The sequence below is a fragment of the Haliotis asinina genome, chromosome 8, assembly GCF_037392515.1.
Source record: "Haliotis asinina isolate JCU_RB_2024 chromosome 8, JCU_Hal_asi_v2, whole genome shotgun sequence".
NCBI lineage: Eukaryota > Metazoa > Mollusca > Gastropoda > Lepetellida > Haliotidae > Haliotis > Haliotis asinina.
Genome location: NC_090287.1, coordinates 62,159,004 through 62,180,059, shown reverse-complemented (window position 1 = coordinate 62,180,059; position 21,056 = coordinate 62,159,004). Strand labels below are relative to the sequence as shown.

Below are 21,056 nucleotides of genomic sequence, written 5' to 3'. Positions count from 1 at the left end.
AATTATTTCATGTCGTCTGAGGCTTCAAAGGTCTTTAACTGAATATTTTATATAGCAAAATAAATATCACATCGAATATCAAAAATCGTCTTCTGTGGAAATGGTCAAACCCCAAATGCAAATTTTCTACATGTGAACATAATACCTGACCTCCTGTGATGATCTCCCGTGGTCTCGGGTCTGTTTGAATATTTGTGGGTTTCAAATTTGTCATGTACTTTTATTATCTCAGTTATAGAATTTCTTTCCTTTTCTCTCTCTCTTTTCTTCTATAATCACACATGATACATGTTGTACATACATTATCTATCGTCCAGGTAATTATTGTAATGACTCATTGCCAGTGATTTGAACACCTGGTGTCACCACTGGCAAAAACGGCGATGTTATTGCACGGAATGAAATGCGGATTGCCTGATTGTAACATCTGGTGTTTTCAAGGATATTGAAATCTTAAAATATAATGAATGAGTTATGACACCGGAGATCAAACACTATTTTGACGCTGTTATTGCAGCTGTAGACTGTTGGTGGTTTATTATCATCTCAGCATTTCCTGTAAAGTTGGATAATGTGCCCCATTTTCCAAAAGTGATTTTAAAGCACTTTTACTCAAATTACAATACAATGTACAATGTATCTGTAATGGCGATGTATTTTGTGTCACATAATGTCAGCTTGTAGCATATTTTATTCAAACTCACAACGTCAACAAACTCAGTTGTGATGCGTCAAGTGATATTGACCTTTAACCTTTCAAGAACACCGCGTCTGCCTTGTCGGAAGTAAAGTCTACATGCTGCCAGTCATCACTAGGCAACCGCCTATATTATCTCCTTGGTTACTATATATAACAATCGGATATATTTCGAATAATTATCCTGCCCATGAGTATTTCATAATAGGTCAAGTGTTTAGAGGCAAGGATATATATCCGAGGGTCGCACTTTTAGATTGTGTCAAATATATTCACAGTGAATGAACTCGCAACTGACATTTTATTTACACTGCAGATAACTGATACCCGAATAATACCACAATGTACAAAATTCGATATCTTGTGCATGCTCTATCAAAGGTACTTTCATACTGCATTGTGAACAATCTACACAACGCTCTTATTACTCAAATTAGGGTGTTGCAGCAAAGTGGTGTTTGACGTAAAAGTATTACAGTTTAATTTATTTTGAAAACACATACTACCTGCTCATCAAGTGTTCGGTTAAAAGGTTTAATTCTCCGTATAGTGGTGATGCTAATTGTCCTTGTTTCTCATATAGTTCTGTAACACTGGCATGTACGTTTAACTGAAGAACTGTCTTAATAAGATACTTCAATAGCTAGTACTTCAAGGCTCGTTTTATTAAAGAGGGAGGAAGAAAGAGAATTAAAGACATTGATTGAAAGTAACTGCTGAAGTAATGCTGAAAGTTCACCCAATACATTCAGCAATACCCCAGGCAAGGACAACATCCACAGGGAGTGGGCGTTATGAAATATACTTATAATATATTTCAAGTTGAAGTTGAAGAAGTACGCAGTTTCATATTATTATAGCTAATATGCCCTGCCATATCAACCATTGGAATATGAAAGAATCGGGATTCTTCATGATATATTGACTGTAGTAAAATTAAAGAATCGGGATTTTTCATGATATATTGACTGTAGTAAAATTAAAGAATCGGGATTTTTCATGACATGTTGACTGTAGTAATATGAAAGAAAGTCAATCGGTTTGACTTAAATTAATTGGTGTTAGTGTTTCGGTTTGCAAGGCATATTGACTGTAGTAATATGAAAGAAAGTCAGTGTGTAGTAATATGAAAGAAAGTCAATCGGTTTGACTTAAATTAATTGGTGTTAGTGTTTCGGTTTGCAAGGCAAATAGTAAGTATCTTAGCTCGAGTGAGTGAGATCGTTGTTAGCCTTGATAAGCAATATCACGTCTATGACGAAAATTGACGTCACTCAGTGTTCGCAAAAAGGAATCGAACCCGGGCCTTCGGCTGGAAGAACATACGCTTTAACCACTGGACTACCCCACCACCATTTATGACTGAATAATGTATAGCACGATGTCCAAAATCAGATACGGAAGTGCTGTACAGTCTCGTTATTAATCAGGAACAGTATCGTTTGGAAGTCCAGTCTATGTTTGAAAACGTCGTCCAAAGTGATAGTTTACATGGCACACGTGAGATCACGTGTCACGTGTGAGATTGACATAATAGCCGACGCATGTCACGTACATTAGAGCTACAAATACTTGACGACAACACGAATCAAATCACCAACTTGTCTTAATCACGTCAATTTTGCAACGTTAATATTGTGCAACAGCATCTGTTAGCACGCGTTCCATGTGTCCGAACACAGATTTCGGAATATCCCACACACCGACTTGGTGATTTACAGGTATAATCATGGTTAGAGAAGATAAAATCAAATTTTAATCAATTATTTCAAAGGCATCCTTTGCTATTTTCCAGCTCATTTCACGTAGTGTCTGAATGTGATGGAGAGCTGTATGTATCCTACCGGGGCTACCCCATTCAATGAAATATCTTCCTGAATCACAGTGTTGTTCGTTCAAAGGCGTGATAGGCTGTGGCGCTGAGTGGCCCCCGCCCATCGCTTTCACAGATGTGTCGAGTGAACGCCCCGTCGGCCAATGAGAATTGTTCGTTCCAGTTTCTTAGTAATTATAAAAGTGTTCGGCATGAGCTCTCTTGTACTGCAGTCACGCGGGTAAACATTGTGTCTGCTGCACGAGGCTAGCTGTCATAGAGAGTATGGATCCAAGTCCATCGCACATGGAAGCAAGTCTCAGCCCAGACGTAACGGCACCCACCTGTCTGAATGGGGACTCCGAGGATTCAATCCTCACCCCCGGGGATCCGACAGTAGCGGGTGGGGACGTCCACAACACAGTGACGGCAAATGACAACACCAGCAGCAACAACAGATCTACAGATGTAAAATCGCCATCTTCAACATCTAACTCGGAATTACTAGCTGGCAAAAATTTGACTTTTTCTCCCGAACAGGTAGCGTGTGTTTGTGAGGCTTTACAGCAGAAAGGAGACATTGAACGACTTGCTCGATTCCTCTGGTCTCTCCCTCCGAGTGAGTTATTACGAGGGAGTGAAGCCGTGCTTAAGGCAAGGGCAACTGTCGCCTTTCATAGGGGTAGCTACAGGGAACTCTATGCTATCTTAGAGAGTCATAGTTTTGAAAGCTCTAATCATGCGTTTTTACAGCAGTTGTGGTACAAAGCGCATTACATGGAGGCTCAGAAGATTCGCGGAAGACCTCTCGGGGCTGTCGATAAGTACAGGCTAAGGAGGAAGTTCCCTCTTCCTAAAACAATCTGGGATGGCGAAGAGACAGTATATTGCTTTAAGGAGAAATCTCGACAAGCTCTGAAAGAGTGTTACAAACAGAACAGATACCCCACCCCCGACGAGAAGCGGAATCTGGCCAAAAAAACAGGCCTGACTTTGACGCAAGTCAGCAATTGGTTCAAGAATCGCCGGCAGCGTGACCGGACCCCTCACAGTCAGGGACACAGTGGACAGTGAGTAACGAATACCTACACCAACATTTTCATTTTTCTGAAACTGAGAGATTGTTTGTTTTCCAGCTGTCTTGTTGCAATAGAAATGTAATAACACGTACACGCAGGTATCGCTGGGGCCGAGATTCCAATCTGTAACATATGCTGGCGGGTCCGATACTAGGGTCGGCACCGTTGTTTGGATAGTGTCACCGATATATTTACCAACGATGAGCACGGGGACCTGAGCAGAACATTGTTAGGCTGTTGATTTTGCCCTTTCATATCCGAGGACAATGAGAAGGAGACACTCTGTATTCAGAATCACGTTAACGGGCGATCGCGTAGATGGCCACAGCGCATAGGCACGTTTTCGCTATGACATCAATTATATTGAATTTTTACAATTCAAACAATCCTTAAGCTTTCCAAAATGTCGTTCATTTGATACACTCACGTAGCACTGGTTAGCAAAAAGAAATTCGTACCGTGTCTGAAATCCGGTAGGTTGTTTTCAAGTGCGAGGTTTATTTTAGAGATTACTGGCTTCACAATGGCAAGCCGCCCAAGACGAGATTGAGAGAGCGATAACGCGAGATGTCGGAAAGGGGCCCTCCTCTTCCTCCCCCTCTTTTTCCTCCCCGCATCGTGAGACACCTCATCTTAGTCAGGGAGGCACAGCTCCCCTCCAGACCCCTGACTGACACAAAAAAAACTTCTTTATAAATCACACGTTTTACCGACACAGTTTTACTCTTGTTCAGCGATAGAGGGATCTGTCATAAATGTTTCTTGACACGATGTTGATTAAATTACTAAAATATGTGTTTTTGAAGTTTAGTGTTTCATGATAAATTGTTTTCGTAGCTAATACATGCAGTTACACGCCCTAAGATGTACTGTTAACATTTCTTTGAAATAATATTTTTCATCAGAGATAGACGCTCTTCTGAATAGAATAAGATAAGAATGTATTCGGCAGAACTTGCAGCAAATAAGTTGTGTCTTCAAATTCAAAGCCTTGAGTTACATTATAATAGAAGAAAAGACTATCACCGTTCTGTTTTTATGAAACGTGTCTACTACGAACAAAATCATTATCTTTATATCTATACTGATATTTAAAATATCATTTTCGTAAATGCTAGCGTGATGTTAGAGAAGAAAAATGTAATCAATTTTAAATTATTTAGGAGTAAAAACGAGGGAATGCAATAACAATGGAAAATATTTGATCATAAATGAATATAGATTTTTACCTATTGAAATGCGCAGTATGGCATTTAGGTTGTGTGTTATATTAGCTTTAGTTAATACAATATTCAAGCATATGGAATCATTCCTTTATATATATATATATATATATATATGTATATATCACGTACCGCAGAATGAAATAATGGTTATCTTCAAATCCAAGTTAGTCATAACGTTATTTAACAAATTTAAAACTATGATATTTGAAGAAATGAATTAAAAACATTCACTGAAGGTCTGAATATTGCTTCCGACGACATGGTTCTACAATGGAAACTATTTGGGTTGCATGAAGGCCACAGATTTGACTTCCTCATGTGAGATAATAACTGAGAGTCGATTTTCTTATTTCATTTGATCAAGCCAAGCTATCTTGTCAGCAACAATCTCTGCCCAGAGTATTAAATATTAACAAGACGTTCAACAGGCACTTTGAAACACGGACGTGCTTCACATCCCAACTCACAAAAATCTTTCTTGACCCAAATACGACTTTAAAATCAATCAAAACCCATGTCAGTGTCGGTCCATGTATAAGCAAAAGGCGTATCATATACTTTTGTGGATGCAGCCCCTCCTAAATCCGCCTCATTAGTAAACAACATATAAATACATTGTGAAAATAAATCAGAGATGCACTAACATTTGTTGCAATAAAGTTAAATTGTACATTATATTTTAACTCATTGGTGGTATGTCCATATTCTACTTATTTGGGGAATGAGCATACATTTGTTTACTGTTTCTATTGACTGACAGACGAAAATGTAATCTCGCTATTTCTTGTCATGATGGGTTTGATATTCGACATCAGAAACATGCGGATCTCATTAACTTCTTTCCCGAGTAAACTGACACCTTATATCAGCTTATCAATATCTTCAGACGTCATATAGTATATTTGGCATTCTTAATGCTCTGTATTTCATCAGTAGAAAGAATAACAGGTATATTAATAAATCGTTATGAAGAAAGAATATGCTTAATGTGTAATAATAGCTCTCAGAAATACAAGGCATTAAATATTATTAACAGGTATACAACCTTGACGTGGGGAGGTCGCTACTCCAGAACACATATGGTGATGTTTATGAGGAAAATGTTTCTTTGATACACCGATTCATCAGTACCATCATTTCTCAACTCTAATCAGACATTTTTAAAAGTGCTTCCATAAACACAGAAGTAATGCCTTCCTACAACAAACATTATTAAACATGTTACACAATATGTTAGTAAACATCAGTTATCCTTGAATGTCTCAATGTCTTCGCAGTCGTTATGCTCTAATGATCATACAATTATGTGAACTGATCTTCTCATCTTTGTTGGAGACTACAATAGAATATCTTCAAAGATCAGTGTGCAAGTGTGGATGAAAATGTTTCCTTTAAATGTTGACATTATGTGAAAATGACGAGTTAAAGTGTTACAATGAAGGAATATAGGTCGGGCATTGTGAAACAAGTGTCAGTTACTTGAATTCCGCTGTATGAATACATAACATAGTCAATGACTTCATTTTCCCTTTCAAACATTGAAGATACTTCCCTACTTGTGACACATAGACTACACCCGGCGTAGGTTTATGGTTACCTTGAATACGGCGCTAAACTCAATGATGGCGAGTAGTTTCCATGACAAAGATACCACGATGCAGGCAGGGTAATGGTACAATGAAGTCTTGAAGAAAACACATATATCATAAAAAAACATGACCTATATCTGATTCGGCTCATTACCCTCTGCTTCACTGCAGTGTTCAGCAGTGTTCAGCTGTGTTCAGCTGATTGTGTGCTGGACTAGGGGCGGGAGCAGAACAGTTGAGAGACTTGTCGTGTTGAGTGATTGATGCACAACCTGTAGCGTTGATAGCCAAGTCGCTCAACCATGGCCGGATCAGCCAGCCAGTGCCACAGCCGAGTGAGAATAATGTGCCCAGTGCTGGGGAAAATACCCCTTAATCCCGGGGACAGGACTTCATCATCGCTTAGTCTCTATTCATAGTGTTCACAAACCTTAACTATCGGGATAACAGTCTCTGCAAGCAATTTCCTCGCCTGTCCGTATCGCCACTAAGGGAAACTGGTGGCTATCCCATCCTCATTATCACCCAACTTTGTACAGAAAAGCTCCACCCGACTGGAAGTGTATGCATGCCATTCAATTATGACCTCGCTATAAACAATATATACACATTATTTTAAACCAGAATTTATGTTTAACCTGCTTTTATGGGGAAGGTTTATGCTTAGGCTTAATGGCTCAGAAAAGTGGATTTAAACTCAAACAGCAGGCAGGTCACTGCTGCACGTCGATAATCTAAACGGAAGAAAATCACAATCACAAGCAGTGATCAGACTATGTTTTTAGTTCATTATAAGGTCATGTTCAAAAACGTGGGGAGATGTCGTCAATTGTGTTGAAAATGATAAAACTAGAAAAAGTTTACTTATTCATATAAAATTCAAAATAAAAATTCATTATCTCTGTCTTTTTAAATGCAATATCCTGTAAAGGTCAAAATTCTAGCAATGTTTACATTCGTGTTTGTTCCCAAGTCCATTGTTACCAAGTCTGTGACTAACTTGATTAATGTTTCTTAAAATGGTGTACATCACATGCTAAGAAATGAATATTGTCCAAAAATAACTTAGGGTCTTGCAAAAGCTGAATTGATATACTGTAATTTCATTAAAGTCGACAGGCAAAAATCCAAACACTACCAACGTGTAACCGATGAAGGCAATGTCTGGCATGAAAAGGGCATTTTATCTTTTTATGCATATTCCGTATGTGAGTGATTCAGCAGGTAGCATAAGAAACAAAACTGAGTCTTTGAAAGAGCATAATTGAAATTAAAAAAGCAAACAATATTTTCTTGTAACAGGAATGATATACATGGGGAATTTAATTAAAGTGCGGCGGGCGATAGTGTCACCATAGCAACTATCACAACAGTGAGCATGGATGCGGAGAGACCATATATAATGAAATGAGGGTAACGTGAGGAACAATGCGAGAAAATATATAGGTTTACGACAAATAACATGCACGTGACACCGCTGCCCAAGCGGCCTCATCCGCTCAGGGTTGTATTGGTATGGTAGCGGTCAGTTCCGCTCATCCACAGACTGCCGGACCAACAGGAAGTCTAATTAAACGATCGACTCGCATTTTGTGGCGGAATCATTGAGAATGTTCTATTTCTTCCAAGTAGAGTACTTGTACGACGTCACGCCTGGCGCCAAGGGAGTCCCCGATGATAACTTTTTGACATGCGCCATTTGAAGGTGTTGTCTAGCTATTGTTCTCCGCCAAAACAGGCTGGGGTTTGTCAATTTACGTCACACTAACACAAACAGATTCTCGTTAATACGTTACTCGCAATCCCGATGGAGAAATGGCAAACAGATCATTCCTGTGCAGCTGATTCTGGTTCTTGTCAAGCGAGCTTTGGACCATGTTTAGGTGAGGGTGGATCCCACGGAGAAGCTGAAGGATAATAATGCCTTGAGCAAGATACATACTTAAATATGGGAAGGATGTTTTGTTATTTTAAAATTATCAAATGATAACATTATGGGTCTCAAGTATTTTCAAAATGTTTAGAATGAAATACATGGTTAACATAAAATGAAATGCATGTGTAATATAATGTGGTTTTATCTATATATGTCTATTTATGCATCTATCATTCTCTTTCACACCCTCTCTCTCACTCTCTTTCTCTCTCTCTATCTCTCACTGTCTGTCTCTCTCTCTCTCTCTCCCTCTTGGATCCGCCCATTATGAACCTCCACTGATAACAAGACCACTATGCAGTATATGAATCACCTCTCAGCTCCAAGAGCCACATTTGGACCACTTTCAGGAAGTAGTGTACTCATAATTGCGGGTGACCCAGCCCTGGGAGGGTCCGTTACGACGTGACGCAATGTCTCATCGCCAGGAGAACCCTCGTCACTGCCTGACAGTGACCCCAGAGTTGACAGATAACAGCGACTATTGAAGGCATACCTACTCTCCCGGAAACAGTGACGTAGCATTTTAACTCCAAGTAGTTATCGGCTTTTTGACAAATGTTACAAGGTTAAAATCCGGTGAATCGTTTCTTTATGCACTTCTACTCCATTTAATCCGAACGTTATGAAATGATTCGTTGCAAAATTGTTTGCATCAACGTCAGGACTTTCCTCGCAATTGCAGACTATTAGACAGTGTTATGTGTTATTCAATTCGACGATTATGGAAACTTAAGTTGATTTATGGGAGGACATTATGATACGGTAGCTAACACAAAAAGCAAAAGATGTCAGTTCAAAACGAATGGATGAGGAATACTGCTTGATATTAGATCGTTAATGATGTTATACTTCACGCCAAATCATACAGATAAGTTTTGTTTAATTTTTCAACAACTCATATTTTAGTGACGTCATACGGGACAATATCGTCCTTAAGTGGTCATCTATCACACACGTGTACATGAACAAGTGTCAAAGGACTTTTTGTAAATTAATGACACGTGCATCACGTGCGTTTTAGAGAATTATGTCTTCTTATACGCATTATTAATGCGAGAAAGACGAGGTCTTTCTTTCAAGGTAACAGTCCTCCCAGATTTCACACGTTCGGTAACTTATTAAAAAATCTAATCCGACAATTAGGGCGTTATCTTTTTTACGTTTATGATGTATTATGATACATGGACAAATTAAACACTTATTTCGGTTCCTACATCTCGATGGTGATAGACGAGTACGCTGAGCTTGGCCGCCACGCGCCAATAGTATTCATATCTGTTGTCAACACGTTGTTTGTGCTGTTACAATACTGCTCTCAGCATAACAACAGTTCTTGCACCAGTGTTTCCTTTCTAACTCTTCATATTTCACTGTAATCCATTCACGATCGTAAATCACCAACTCCAGCCAATGTACCGCCGCACGGAGGGGCACCTTGCTCCCCCGGTTCGTCCATTGTGCGATAGGACCCAGCTACAGTGGTTTAATCATTACAAAGTAGAGACCGAGGGTGGGAGAAACGACAAGCCGATCCCCAGCAGGGACGGTGGGTAGAGACGTCATCCCTCCTATCACTCTACTTGCCGTGCCTCAATGGCCCGAGCTTATGACAATATCTAGTGTTTGAAGGCCGTGGACATGTTATTAACTAGCTAGACCGATCGGGGGGCTGAAGGCTCGCCCCCTACTGCTCTCCGCTAAAGATGGATTCTCCCAGAATAATAAATCCCACAACGAACAGTCATGCGAAAAAGCACGAGTTATTAATTATATTCAGGGAGATGTGAAGTTGTCCGCGTTCCGTCAGCGAGGAGTAAGGGGGACGAGAAGCTGAATGCGACGTCACTGAAGGCCCCGCTGGGGCATGGCGTGCCATTAACCGCGGACAGAACGAACCTCTGAAATTATACAAAATTTTCCACTCTAGCGCCTGTGTTGAAAATGGAGGCCACCTACCGGAATATATGGAATTTCGGCAAACAATGGACACTACTTTAGCCCACGGCTAATACACACATATAATTTCCTTCGACAAAAAAATTTTAATGGTAAGAATCAGTTTAGGGGTAGGACAATGAATCGTTTATATAGCGATAGAGGTAGAGACTATTTAGCACTCAGCCTCGAGAAGGGAATTTCTTCATACCTTAATAATCTGTCCACATTTCCAAATAATTCCAGTTCATTACACCTTTCAGATAAAGCATGCATATATATGCATGATTAAGTTGATAATAATCTCGACAAACATTAGGCATGGTTCCTATGGTGTCCGAAGTGTCACGGTCGCCGTCATTAGACGCTGAACAATAGACCATGACACTTGATAATATCTCCATGTTTGTTGTTGACATCTTTATAATTATCGTCATCATCGTCACCACCACCACCACCACCATCGTCGTCATCATAATCATCACCATCATCATCGTCATCATCATCATCATCATCATCATCATCATCATTTGCGGATTAATAACCTCAAAGCCATATCATCCGTATCAAGAGAAAAATTAAATTAAATTACTAAAATACGTAAGCTTCAATTTTATGATGTCTGCCCCTTGGATATTTATGTATTTCTCAATAACCTCGGTTATATTCATAAGATCAGACACAACATTACCAACCGACATGAGAGATACTTCTCACCTTGCATCCACCCCCCAGAACGCTACACAGGAACAGGTGACGCCTACATGGAAACAGTAAAATCAAAACTCTAGTCAAATTTTGTTTGAACGTCAGTTAATTTATGCCTGCCTAGAAGACCATGTCAAAGTAACGGCGTCTAGGGTCATTAACCCCCTAAGCATGCTAACACAATCGGCACAACTGATTTATCAGTTCGCCGTGTATTCAGCTGAACTTCCTCCCAAAATTCATATTTTATCCCACAAGCTTCCTAAATATTTAACAGAAATGCCTTTGTCGTCCCTGTCTTACAATCTTAACTAAGTCTTCGGTTTGTTTGACGAAAATGAGGCTTACTTGTCATAAATTGATATTGTTAAACATTAAATAATATTAAGTGTTGTATCTACATAAGGTTAATTTAATTTAGAATTTGAATAAGAGTATTTCAAGTATGTTCCCTAGTTCATTAAAAACGCTTTTCAAAAATACATATTTGGTTTGATATGTCTTTGAATCTGTAGGCCGACAGACTTTAGACTTTAACATGCTACCAAAGACACCAAACGTTACTTTTGTTCTAATTTCACATTTAAAAAATGATTTATTCAAACAGAACGTTTTTGTGTCTTGAACGAATAAGTACTGAAATAACAGAGGTTGTTTTGAGGTATTTGTTTTCAAAGATGTAATTTATATCTTTTTTTTATAAATTGTGGCCAAATATACCAGCCTTCAGCATACCTATGTTTAAAAAAATCGTTGCATTTGTTTTATATACCTACTCGTGTGAAGGAGTAATATACATAAATTATTTTGTAAAAGTATAATGTAAGGAAAGGCTCGCTCTTGATATTTATATTACGTCTGTTATCAAACTCTCTTTGATTATATTGCGTTCATTTTCATTTCTGTGGATAACACCGTTCCTATAAAACACCATACGGCAAAGTCAGGATTTTAGAACAAAAAGGATTAGGGGATTACCACAGATAAAAGTGATCGAGTATACATTTCAGTATTTAGTGTAATTCATCATAGGTTTGTGAACGTTTCCATAGCAACATTTATTAGATAGACATAATGGTATGTTTTTCGATTCCATCCTTCTGGCGATCAAGTGTAGCATCTTGGGTGTTGTATTTGCGTCGATGTTGTTGTCTGAATGGCGTTATTGACGTTCATGTTTCATACTGTGCAGAGTCCTAAAACAAAGACTGTAGTTTTTGTGCTGGTTTTTTTGGACAGCGCGAATAATGTCAAAAATGTTAACCCTTTTATGTGAACACCCGGTGTTCATTTTCTGTGGCATGTCCTGATGTGTTTATTTCTACTTTGTCGTTTCCTTCAATTTTCGATGTAAAATCTAGACCGGTGACGTCTGTTCTACTGTGGCGTTGACGTTTGATATTAACTACTGTCTGGTGTTTGATGTTTGATGGAAGTATGTGTTTGACTCGATTTGTACCTATGTTACTGTTTGACATGGTTAATGTTATTTTGTTAGTTGTTTGAGGCTGTCGGTATTAACTGTGCATGTTGGTGATTTTGAGTTAAGTTTGACACTGTCTGACAAACAAAAATATGAAGTTTATTAACCGGTGATGTATTAAACTGTAAATGACGAGCTTGAATAAAGGGGTGTTTGGCGCCACCAGTCTGCATAGTATGAGGATACAGCAAAACTTTCAAAAACTATTATGGAATTTGACATATTTATCCATATCGCCAAACAATAAAGAGTGAATGAAAACCTTTTAAATATATTAACACCAGAAAGTCACGTCTATTCAAAGATTTCATTTGAAGAAGTAGGACCTATCCTTTTTCTCTGAACATATGTGTATATTTGGCAATGTCAGTAGGCCTAAACGCACGTCTAGATAAGAAAGAATGTTATTAACCATTCGAACATGTCTCATATCAACATTTCAAGGGTTTCGAAACTTCGAAAAATGAAGTTTCCAGTGTGCCTAAATGTTCCATTTTCCTGCATACTCCTAATTTGGATTAAACTCTGTACAAAAATAGAATCAAACACACGAAATATCATTAAGGACAATATATCCCTATGACACTTTTATGCTTCTCAGTGTCCAATTCATATTCTTTTGTACCAGTATATGAGGAGACGATAAATATTTGAAAAAAATGCAAAATAACCATTTGTTGCACTGACGACTGTATTATATTCTAGAGGTATTGTGTTATAGAGATGTGAAAGGGCTTGTAAACATATCCTTTAAGTCATGTACAATCAAAACGTGCACATTCAAAACACTTAAGGCAACAGATAAATTGTACAGAAAGGAACGGGTACGTTTTGTATATGTTTATACGAACGTTTAAGCACCAATTTCAATGATGACGTCGCAAGGTAGAAAAATGTTAGAGTAAAATCGAATTTTTCAAAACGTGACAGAACGAGAGACAAGATGTCATTTAAAGAAGGTAACACCACCTAAAAAGTCAGTTTTTGCTTTTCAAGAACTAACACTTTATCAATGTTTAAAATGATCTTTTCGATAGCTATGTACTAATGAGAGAAAGTTGATTATTTAACTACTAATTCATGTGTTTGTGTAGGAAAACTCTTTACAGCTAATATGTGAAATCTGTTGAAAGTAAAGTAAAGCAAAAGACTTCTAAACCCTTATTCTTTAATATTTAGAATTGATATTTAGTGGACTGGCATCGCATATACATATTCCTTGGTGAAGAATTAATATTTTTCGGTCTTAAATTATTGTCGTAAAACCAATTAGGGAGAAGAACAATGTTTTGTACAGGTATATATGGCAGCGTACAGCATACAGCATACAGCATACATACACTGTGTACATAAATGTTTTGCAGATGAGGTTGCGGTAAGGGTTTAAAATAAAATCAAAACGTCTTTCCTCGATGAATGCCACAAACACATTGCCTGACGAAAACTGTTAAGTAGTTGTTAGGTGTCTAGTGTGAGCATTTGAAATCGGAATCCTTGACTTGAATTACGTTTGAGGCTGCCTGGGAGTTAATTATCCTACTTATATTCAGGGTTACGTACCCATCTTTCTAAACTATATGATTCTAGACTTGTGATTTTTTATCATTTTCATTTCTGTACTGAATTCTGTCAACGCATCATTTTACCGTTGTTTCCATCTTTCAGACATATCTTGCCATTGCTTAAGCGGTGCTTCTTAAATCATGTACTTTGAAAATGATCTCGTATCAGTGTTATAAATATACACCTGATAATCACCCGTTAAGGGGGTATCTGACCCCCAGATATCTTTCCTTTCTGTTTCAGGAGAGTCAATTGTTATTTGTCCATTCAAAAAACCTCATTGGGATTTTGATCACACAAATCTTGGCTGCCCCGTGACTCGCTATTTGTATGATAATGTGTCTCGAGTCCTGTTCAATATTATTACCAAATATGCTAGCAATGGTGTAATAGTTTTCAAGAGCTAATACAAATTTAATGTTGAGCCCCAACGTGCTTAAAGCACGGCCAAGCAAGCTAAGTTGTTTGGTTGTGTGTCGTTTCGCCATCCGAAGACAATCCCAAGGGTTAGACAAGAGCCCTAAGCTTTTTAGCCCTATTCGTCAGTGGAAGGCAAAGCTTGAGCGTAACAGTTTATGAGTCCTGGGAGATTTTGAATATGAATAATTTAGAAAAGCAAAGAGCGGTACACAGAGAGCACGTGCTTCTTTAATCCCCCTTGGTGGTTAGAACGCTGTGTAGGGGATGTCTTTAAGAGGATTATCGAGGTTTCCTGATCATTCTGGTGCTAATCCTGTAAAAGTAGGGTTGCGATAAAACTGTTTGAGTTCAGACTGGCCTCGATAGCGCGATCAGATTAATTCAGGTTTGTCTATGGCAACATTTGATGAATGGCTATTTCTTTTTATCAAAATGAACTGGAAATTCGCAGATGATTGACAGAAGTAATCGTGAAGGACCCTCCATTTCATCATCATGAAAATTTAATTAAGCATCCCGATGATGTTGAGAAGGATGATAATGAGAATAATCCTTACATGTTCTTTTAATATACTATGCCTTCAGGTGAATTAATACTATTAATGGCAATCTTAATAATGCCACATATATTTCAGAAATACCATTAACAAAGTCTGGGTGTGTTTTCCGCTCGGTATGAGACTAAATTGATAGAACTGGATAATAAAACGGCTGCGTAAATGTGAAAATATAGTAAACTCACAGGATGCCAATACTTCTTGTAAGGTTACTATAACACCAGGTTACCAGTGATATTTAAATGTTAAATTCATACGGCAGTGATAAAGACATCGACCACGTGGTAAACAAAAGATTTTTTTTGTAAACAAAAGATGTGCACATGTCCACGGGAAAAGTAACTGGCCACTGAAAAGCATGCGTTCAGGAAAACGGTGATCTACTTGACGGTCTCAATGTCGCCAATTGTTTTAGAGCGTCTGTGCATATATTACCTGGACAATGCAATTGTACCTGTATTGCTGTGTGCAGTGGTGTAAGCCTAATGTTGATCACACATTGGTATTTAGAACCGTTCAGTCAATGCATTGTCATCTCCGCTAACCATCTCCCCGACTGAAATCGCTGCGATGTTTTCATGCTTGCTATTTAACGCTTGTTAACATCGACTATAAACTATTGTTTATTTTCTGTCTAGTTGGCGTTCATATTGAATTTCACACTTTCTATCAAGTTTATCGCCTAAAGCTTTTACATTGTGAGTATGACGCTTAAATGCATTAGTCACACATGGGCTCTGGAAGCTCAATCCGTAGGCGCGAGAATTGACGCTCACGTCGTGCTAGAGCGACCGACCTACAACACACGATGAAATTTCCAGAACTGTGAGATTTCAGACAATCTGTAGCAACAGTATTCACCTTTTACCTCTGTTGTTCAATATTTGTCGAAAGACACGATTTGCAGTTTTCGACAACAAATGTAACCCAGGAAATTGAGCGTATTATGATAGACGGATTTTCTTTAATGAATTGTAAACTCTGTTTTGGCACATTCACATGTGTAGACATTTCGTATTTAATAATATCTTTAAACAATCCATAAGTCAATACAAAGAGAACATTGTTAATCTTCATTAAAATTGACGGCATGAATTGAGAACTTACTTGAATGAACCAAAGTTAAAATGAGAAACGGTGTCAGAACACAGTGGTTTATTTTGTATATATTTTATTAGCTGACGCGTGTTGTTTTACAGTGGACAAATGACGGACTTTATTAAACACATACATTGCTGTTGGTACAATCTCTCACGAAAGTCAAGTTGGAAGTAATAACTTTGACATAAATGTTTTGATTGAAGATGGAACGAAAACGAAAGTAGTGTAATTCGCTATTATTCCTTAAAACAGATTAGATTTAAAAGGAAATTTGAAACCTATCATACGTATTTATGTAATGACACAACTACCCTACCCTACCCTACCCTACCCTACCCTACCCTACCCTACAAAACCCTACCCTACAAAACCCTACCCTACAAAACCCTACAAAACCCTACAAAAGCTAATCAACTGCTTCGACGGGAATAAGTGCTCGTTCTTGTGACAAACAGAATTACCCACAAATAGGTATCCATAAATTGTACAAACGACTTAAAGAGCAATGACTGATATACGCATATACAATTTGGTAGAATTCGTTTGCTCAATACAATAAAACGAAATATGATTTTTAGATGAAGTATATCTGCTTAAGTCTAGTCAATGAGACGTTTGTCAAATTTAGTGATTCGATTTTCCGTTTAAACATATCAGTTCAAAAGGGAAGAATGGGTAATAAAAATAATGATCTTACTTTATTGTATGATGTTCATTTTGCGTTCTGGTTCTATACTAACGGTTGTTATGAAAGTGCACCATGGTGTTATTCAACGGCTCGGGAATATTTCATGCTATATCATATTGTACCCGTCTCATGAGAATTGAGTTGCCATTTGTACTTCTTTATAAAAAGTTGTAATTTGAATAAATACGAGCAATATTAAATAATATAAAGCTTTCATTCTTTCGATGATTATAATCTGACGCCTGTGTTTTCAAGGGGAAACATTGCCGTAGCGTTCCAAGTCATTGATTTCAGTCTGTATCAACTTCTTATCTAAACCTATAAGAGTAAGGTTGCAATGTATTATACGCGGTAGTCACTTAATATTTCAGTCTGTCCTCACATGACATCAGTGTCATTTGCTACAAATTGAGCCTGGACCAATGTTAATAGATGTGGAGATTTGTCAGTATCATTTGTCTGCCAATTGTCTTATGAATATTACAACACTTCGAAGTTTCTGTGCGTCCGCGCTTCATTAAATGCCGCTCGCCCCTATCGGAGGACAATACCGACCCAGGCTGTGCCCCACTTTAGCTATTCAGCCATGTACAAGTTAGGAACTCGCACTGGATTAAACATTCATGATATCTTAAATTACCATGTGAAGTTTGATCCTTTAAGTTTGACACTGTCCTGTTTTGTGAGCATTTGTTTCACGCCAGATGTTGTGCGATCTTCATATGCAGATATTCGCTCATCAAGGAGAATTGTCAAGTAGTGAAGTCGATAGTTATAAACTGCCTCCTATGTACCACGGTGTTTGTCAGCGATGTAAATGAGGCCGCAAAAAATTCTTTGAAAAGTCAGCATCAGACAATGTATTTTGTCTATAGAGAGCGAAAAATGAGTATGGTGCAGGCGGAGTTCAGTACAACTTTACAAACTTTATCCCCGTATATGCACTGGCTTCAGTTGCTGTGGCACAGGATATAAACTAATGTCATCTGTTTACTTTCTGACATTAGTGTGTGGTTCGAGACCACATCATCGATGATAGTTTATCATCAGAGCTCTCTCTCTCTCTCTCTCTCTCTCTCTCTCTCTCTCTCTGTGTGTGTGTGTGTGTGTGCATCATGCATGTGTATCTGCATTTCCAGTTTTAGCATGTGTGTAAAACTGTGTGATTCAGTAGCGGTATGTGGTGAGAGAACGCGCGCGTGTGTGTGTGTATGGAGAGAGAGGAGCGAAAGCGAGCGAGCTGGTCTGAGGGAGAGAGAGAGAGAGAGAGAGAGAGAGAGAGAGAGAGAGAGAGGAGAGAGAGAGCGTGTGGGGGCTTCTGTACCACTATGTGTGGAGATGTGACTAGGTGCCAGTGTGTGTTTGTGTGTGTTTGTGTGTGTGTGTGTGTGTGTGTGTGTGTGTGTGTGTGTGTGTGTGTGTGTGTGTGTGTGTGTGTGTGTGTGGTTCAGTCCCAGAGAGTTCCGTGTTCAGTATCAGTGTGTCATCGTGTATAACTTGTGATTCAATAATATTTGGTATGATTCGTCTCATGTGTGATTCAGTAACATTCCGTGTGATTCGTTTCATGTGTGAGTCAGTTAAATTCCGTGTCATTCTTCTCATGTGTGATTCAGGAACATTTTGTGTGATTTGTCTCATGTGTGATTAACATTTCGTGTGATTCGTCTCATGTGTGATTAAGTAACATTTCGTGTGATTCGTCTTATGTGTCGACTCATGTGCAAGTTAGTAAAATTCCGTGTCATTCGTCTCATGTGTCATTCATTCAATTCCAATTTAGTCTGTATGTAGATATGTAAATTGTCATATTTAGGAAAGAATTATATATACAAATTATGGACTTACGTAAATCACATTTGATGATATTTCCAATTTTCCGTGCATTGGCAGCGACTAAACGCACGTGTAACAATGGGTATTTAAGAGCAAACATAACAATCACATATAACTGACAAGAATATCAATATTACGCAATATGTCCAAGTTGTTGGAAACAATTGCCTGACGTCGGGATGACGTCCACCAGATGTGTGGCACCAATGGTCAGGGGCCCAATTACTTGCTCACCTTCAGGTAACCTCATTACCTGGCCATACAGGTAGATAATCATCTCTGATGATGTACCTCGTAAGAGTTAATGGAACAGCGCGTCAGTGCGGGATGACGTCTTTCAAGAGAAAGGGGAACAGTTGAGTCTGTTAATAGACCCGCGTTAGCCACCGCCCATCCCCGCCCCTTCCTGTGTTGTTTAAACATAGAGATTTAACCAGCTTATTGATTTTCTGACCGGCGCTGACAAGGGGTTGCATAGAAGAGACGCCGAGCGCGTGTTCAAGTTGTGTTCATCTGTCAAGGGGGTGTCATTGTTACATTGAAAATGATCATTCTCTATTTTATGAATCAAAATTACCATGAATCTCCAAATATAGCGGTGGGGTGCATGACGATGATGTTAATTAGATGCACTTAATATATTTTCATATTAAGTTTAAAATTCAAACATCAGACGTAAATTCTGGGTGTTTTTTTGTCTAGTGGCATTCCAATTACATTTATTCAAAGCGCTGTTGGCAGTGGAATTTTATTTGGCGTGAACTCAAAAACCACATTTGGCCCAAGGTTCTTGAGTTTCAAGAAGTTAGTAAATGTTCCTCTATATAAGCATGGCTTTGAGCCGTTTTAGTAACATTCCGGCAGTTCAGCAGTGGGAGCGACCAGAAATGGTCTTCACGATTAACTGTCATCCTGAATGGAGATGTTTCGTGTTAACGAAGAGTGTCTTGGTAACAAAGACTTACATACCATGTGTGCATCAATAACACCAGTTGGAGCTGATGGTTTAGAACCCAGTCAGCCAACCAAGTCATCCGAACGCATATACCTGGACGACGCTAGATGTCTACGCTATGCATCTACAGCGTTCCAGCCCACCAACAGGCATATACCCTAATGCATATACCATATGACTATACTTGTGGTGTAAGGTTCCGACAGAGCCGTCAAGGAAAGTGTTCCATTCGATCTCCAGACATTCCCCAGAGGCGTCACGTGTCAGTGAACACTGTATGGGCAGTGTCGGCCTTCAAGTGTTTCCTATTGTCAGCTTGAAGCGTCTCGCACACACCAGTCGGAAACCATAGCAGTTAAACTGTATAATCTCAAGTAGCTCAATGTACAACCAGGATGCTAGAGGGCCGAGAAGAACCACGAGAAGGAAGTCAGGGTACTCGCGTTGCATGCCGGTCGTCCGCGTTGAATGCGCAAATTTTCCAAACATGAAAGAATTTGTTCCCAGAATAATATCCCGTAGCATCTTTACATCCTCAGTTATTCCTTCCCCTTCCTACTCCTCATCAGGCCGTTATTCCTTCCTCTTCCTTCTCCTCATCAGGCCGCCAGTAGCCCCAACTCCAAGCCTGTGTGTTTGGCGTCCGTCAGTGAACAACGAAGTTACGTCTCTTTCTCCTAATCTTCGTTTTTATGCTTCCTCCATCGTCTTGAACATTCATGTTTGTATGCTTTACCTTGAACATTGCACAGATAAACATAACTGAAAATATAATTTCACAAAAAGCTAGGTACTACTACTCGACGGGAGGACACCAGATCCTGCAGCGTTGACATGGAGACATAACCGACATGTCTTGCACCTGCACAGGACAAACTAAATCCTAATAAATACTTCGAAATAAATGCGTCTAGCAACTACCGTTCACACCAAATGGAATCTGTTTGATCGGATACTTCAGACTGGTTATTCGCTGATCGTTTCAGATTTACTACAATAGACTATCTATAAACTTTAACATATTACTCCTCAGACAGTCTAGCCTACCATGATAATGCTCCACTTACAGCGTGCCGTTTCCTCTGTACATCCGGGTGTGAACGTGCCCTTGAACACAGGAAACCTTGCACTTACACGTGTCTATTATGTCATGTTAGAAAGATGACCCCTAGCAACAATGTACTGCATATCAATGGTTAAAACATCAAATTTTATCTCGCCTGTCACATGTATTTACACCACATACTGAGTTTGAATCAAGACTTACATACTAGTATCAAGTTGCTGTTAGAGCATCAGGTGACAAGTTTCTATGCGCAGTAACCTTTTTCACCATGTTACTACAGCGTTATTTCTAAAATAACTCGTTAGAGGTGTTTGCATTCTACAATTGCCTCAAAATCAGTTTTTCTCAGTTTGATTTTGTGTCCAAATATTTTATAAGGAAGGATCTAACAGGTTTCAAAA

At 38.8% G+C, this 21,056-nt stretch overlaps 1 protein-coding gene across 2 annotated transcripts in view; it reads left to right on the top strand.

The window, feature by feature from the left end:
• The first annotated feature begins 2,742 nt into the window (after positions 1-2,742).
• LOC137295060 (homeobox protein SIX6-like) overlaps positions 2,743-21,056 on the top strand; it is a 30,008-nt gene continuing 11,694 nt past the window's right edge. For both annotated transcript variants that reach the window (XM_067826331.1, XM_067826330.1), the window contains exon 1: positions 2,743-3,580. In XM_067826331.1, coding sequence (XP_067682432.1) covers positions 2,796-3,580 — 785 coding nt within the window. In that variant the 5' untranslated portion in view covers positions 2,743-2,795. The remainder of the gene's footprint in view (positions 3,581-21,056) is intronic.